General features: G+C 30.7%; 1 protein-coding gene across 1 annotated transcript in view; it reads right to left on the bottom strand.

The window, feature by feature from the left end:
• LOC108741649 (E3 ubiquitin-protein ligase UBR2) overlaps positions 1–2,789 on the bottom strand; it is a 17,029-nt gene extending 14,240 nt beyond the window's left edge. The window contains exons 1-3 of the mRNA XM_025973450.1: positions 2,426–2,789; positions 1,544–1,990; positions 448–1,143 (exon numbers count right to left, since the gene is read on the bottom strand). Coding sequence (XP_025829235.1) covers positions 448–1,143; positions 1,544–1,985 — 1,138 coding nt within the window. The 5' untranslated portion in view covers positions 1,986–1,990; positions 2,426–2,789. The remainder of the gene's footprint in view (positions 1–447; positions 1,144–1,543; positions 1,991–2,425) is intronic.
• Positions 2,790–4,523: the final 1,734 nt, after the last annotated feature.

Here is a 4,523-nt window from a genome sequence, read left to right as displayed (position 1 = left end):
ACACTTTTATTAGAAAACTGATATTTTAAATGCAAAGTATACTTTAAGGAATAAATGTTATTAAATTAAAAAGAAACGAACACGAAAAATAATCTGATTTCAATAATTTAAATTGTAAATGAAGTGTGGTAACTTATAGTAAATAAACAACTTGAGATTAATTACAATTAAAACCTTGAAATTAAAAAAAAAATTATAACAATATGCAAATCTTATAGGTGCATATTACTTGATAAGATTTCAAATCATAAATTCCTCTTTTTATTATGCCAAATTGTTCTTTTAACATATTTACACATTTTGTGCAAGTTCCACTTGAGTACTAGATAATGTTTCTGTTGCATTTTGTGTTTACACCTGTTTAAATTGTTTTAGAAGACTACATAAATAAATATAAATAATGTATTATTAATACGAAAATCTTATGTTAATTGTAATAGTTTTATTTACCTGAAATTAACAACCGATGCCAATGAGTTCTAGCACTTTTCCATAATTGGGAATCTCTTAATAAAACTCCTTTTATAATACATGGATCTGGGGGTTGTGGTTTCAATACAACTTGGGCAAAAATAGACCTAAAACCTTCCCCGTGTCCTAAAAATTCCTGCATCCATCCCAACAGTTTTGTGGCAAATAGTTGATGGGCTACCACATGGGCATGCATGACTAATATTTTTAACGGTCTGTTACCGAGCCTACCAGTATATTTCTCAATGTCACTCTTAAAGGTGTTACAGTGTTGAAAGGTAGAACATTTAACAACGGCCCTACCTTCCCTGTCCACGTTCGTAGCATATTCAATGGCGTTTCTTTGATTGCATTTGATGATCCTGGTTAACGTAGTTATGACTTGCTCAAAGGTATGTACTTCATCATTATACATGAGGGTGCAGTACGTATCGATATTGAATAAATCGTCGTCTACGTCTCTTAGTCTAAGATCAGAGGTATGTTCTAATGTGAGCAGGTTGTAAGCATACCAAAGAACAGCGTCGAAAACTATTCGAGTGCGTTCGGTCATATCTTCAGGCAACGTCCTCTTTGTCTCGTCCTCTTCGGGCCTTACTGGTTTGTGTATATCACAGTATGGAGCTTTTCTCCAGGCTTCCTTGTCACCACAGTCACAACAACCTCCTCCTCCTCCTCAGAAGAAAAAATACTTTAGAGATTCTATGTTAATAATTAATAATATAGATGCACAGAAATATTTAATTTAAACATACAAAAGCAGCTACCAATGTATAACTACACAAAGCAAGTTAAATTATAAGAAAATGATTAGAATATATTTGCAATTTGCAACTGTAACATGGTGTGTCTATTAATTACTTATTTGTACTTATTGTTAACAAATAAGTACAAATAATATACTTATCTGCTTAGAATAGTACACATACAAATTTTAGATATCTTAAATGAAATTTTTTGTATCTTCCTTTTAATTTACCAAAAAAAGTGGTGAATATAAAGCATTTCTTTTGTTAAAAAAATCAGTTACTACATTGGACAATTAAAATATATAAAATGCCTTAAAAGATACCTGATGTCCTCATCTTATATTTATGAAAACGATGTTCTGACTTTTTGAAACAATCCACACAAAGAACACAGGTACTATCCATTCCACATTCTCTGCAACTATATGTTGGTTCACCCATTTTAAAAACTCTTCCACATACTGTGGGTGGAGGTTCTAGTTGACTTATGGTATATAAAAAAGTTGATGGGCCACCATTACATATAAATTCTTCTAGGGGATTGAAAAGTATTCTTTGAGCTTCTTCTTCATTGAAACTCCAGTTAAGACAGCTTTCGTTTATATTTGGACTATAAATTCTAGGAACCCATGTTCTCCAATATTCACGAAAATGGGAACTTGATAGCACTCCTTCTTCAAACTTTTGCAACCACTTTGACACCACTTCCTTAGTGTCTATCGTTGGTGGTGAAGGGGTCATTTCCACATCTGTTATTTCCTCCATTGTTCCTATAAACTTGATTACTCAAAAAGAAGATAATAAAAAGTGTAATTTTGAGTTATATAATTGCAATCTCTTCCTAGTGAACACAATTGGTATTTAACGTAATTGTTTGGTTTGATTTTATGAATGTCATTTATTTTATAGAAACTTTGTAAATAACGGTTTTACAGGTTTACTTAAAACAAAGGAAACGTATCGTTGGGTAAACTGAATTTTATAATGATTACAAAGCGATTTGTTAAAATATGGTAGGTTAGTTAGGCATTGAGGGTTATAAATAAAATATGTTGTATTGCGGAGGTAAGAAATACAGCAACATATTCAAAGGTTAAATGAGTATTTCACGTACAAAATACTGTCGTAGAACTACTATAAAACACAAGAACAGATACGTAAACCTTATCAAGGTAGAAAGTTAATAATAGTTAATTACGACTTACTTGAAAATTTTCTATCCAAGGAAAAGTACTATCTAATAGAAGTGTGAAATAGCAAGAAATTAAACAAAGAATCGGACTTAATCCCACTTTTGTGACAGCTTTAGTTGTTTCTGATTTTTAAATAATCTTTACGTTGCACTTTGACATTTAGACGGCCATAAAACAGCTGATTACAATATCTTTGTAGGTATCCGCCACAAAAAGACTTGATTATTGGTTCATTGCAGTATTAATTATAATTTTAAAAAAATACTTCCAATTTCATCAATTTTCAAAACTATTTAAGAGTACCTAACTTTATTGCACTACAACAGATTTTGTGAAAAACTGCGAACTTATTTTCTATTTCTAGATGAAACGTTGCCAATGGTTTGAGTTAAAGTTAGTGATCTGAGTTTATTCAATTTTGCTACTGTAAAATAGAGCAGGAAAAAATTTGATAAATGTTGTATATTTCTCATCTTCTGCCAAATATATATTTTTTCTAGAAATAGTAAAATGAAACATTTTATCATTTAGTTATATTCTTTTGCGACTTTATTTGCTTTATTTCTTAAGAGAATGGCAATGCTGCAGTTATTAAATGGTGCTGCCACCTATTGGTACATACAAATATTAAAGATTTCTTGGTTTTTCACATTACAGATTGCGATATAATTGGGCATCGAGAGCAACCGTAATTAGCGTTTAAATGTACAGATGGCACAACAAATACAATTACAAAATAATTTAAAAAACTAATAAGGATATAGAAATAGTTCACGTACTTCAGAAACTATTGCAGCATTAGGTACTCATAAAAGCATTATTTTTCCTTTTTAATTCCATTCGCAATTCTAGAGTAATATATAATTAAAATTTTATAAATACAGCATATGATAACTTTTTTATACAACTTCACTTAAATTAAAGACCAAAACACTAAGTTTTATATTCGACTAGTTTCGTCTATTAGGGCATTTTGCAAAATAAATGAAATGATATCAATTACGACTGATTTTATAGTTAACGTTTTATAATAAGAGTTTAATTATAAAATCAACTGGAGTCTGCATAATTTTAATCATTTTAAAAAATGTCCCAATCGACGAAACTGGCCGAATATAAAAGTTAGTGTTTTATTCCTTAAGTTAAACGAAGTTATATAAAAAAAGGTTATCAAATTATAATGAATCTACACAAAGTAACAGCATTCTATAAATTATATTCAAACAAATATATACATTGTTCTTTTAACATATTNGATTATACACTTATTATAATACTACTCATTTTTAATATTAATTTAAAAAAATAATGGACGAGAGTTTTTTAAATAAGCAACATTAATTATTTCGTAGTCAGCAATTTATAGAAAACTACAGATATGGATAGCGAACATAATAGTTCTCATCAGTTTACCAAATAAGTTCAAAATGACGATTCACATGTGCTATTGGAGGTATAAATAAATTGCTGAGATCTTGATCTCAAACTTCTTTATTTTGTGAAAATTTGCTTTTTTTAAGAAGAAGCTATTACCAGCTTGGTGAATTTGACCCATACGAAATCAGATCTCAAATTTCTTTAAGGGCAGTTTAATTTACTGACACAGTATTGCGATTCTAGTTTCTATGTTTAAATCACCTAATTAATTAAGCAAATGAAAAGATCACGTCTGATGAGTTTTACTTTTCTTCTTCTCGCGTGTATACGCAATGCGTGTCCTCTAAAAGTCCTCTAAAAAGTTAGGTCATTGAATTTGGACTCTTGTCCTTCAACAGTCGCGACCGCGTTGCATTTGGTAGTGCAACGGCCTCCACAGGACCCACCAACTTTGCCGCCACTATGAGCAGGGAAACTAGCAGAGCTTGTTGCACTCATGCATTCGAAATATACGAGGGTGGATTCATTAATTCTAATAATAATGTAAAATCAAATATGCACTACCCTTCTTACATTTATTATCTGACATATAACGGCAACAGATACAAGTGTTCTTATTTCCTGTACATGTATGGCACAGTACCTTTCTTGCGATACAAGGGTCGTTCCCTTCCTTTTACAATAAATATCTACCGATAATGTATGCCAGAAGTTTCGACGTTCACGTATTAAT

Source organism: Agrilus planipennis, unplaced genomic scaffold (assembly GCF_000699045.2).
Source record: "Agrilus planipennis isolate EAB-ADULT unplaced genomic scaffold, Apla_2.0 scaffold194, whole genome shotgun sequence".
Taxonomy (NCBI): domain Eukaryota; kingdom Metazoa; phylum Arthropoda; class Insecta; order Coleoptera; family Buprestidae; genus Agrilus; species Agrilus planipennis.
Note: the sequence above shows the minus strand (reverse complement) of the source record. Positions and strands in the feature narration are given on the sequence as shown.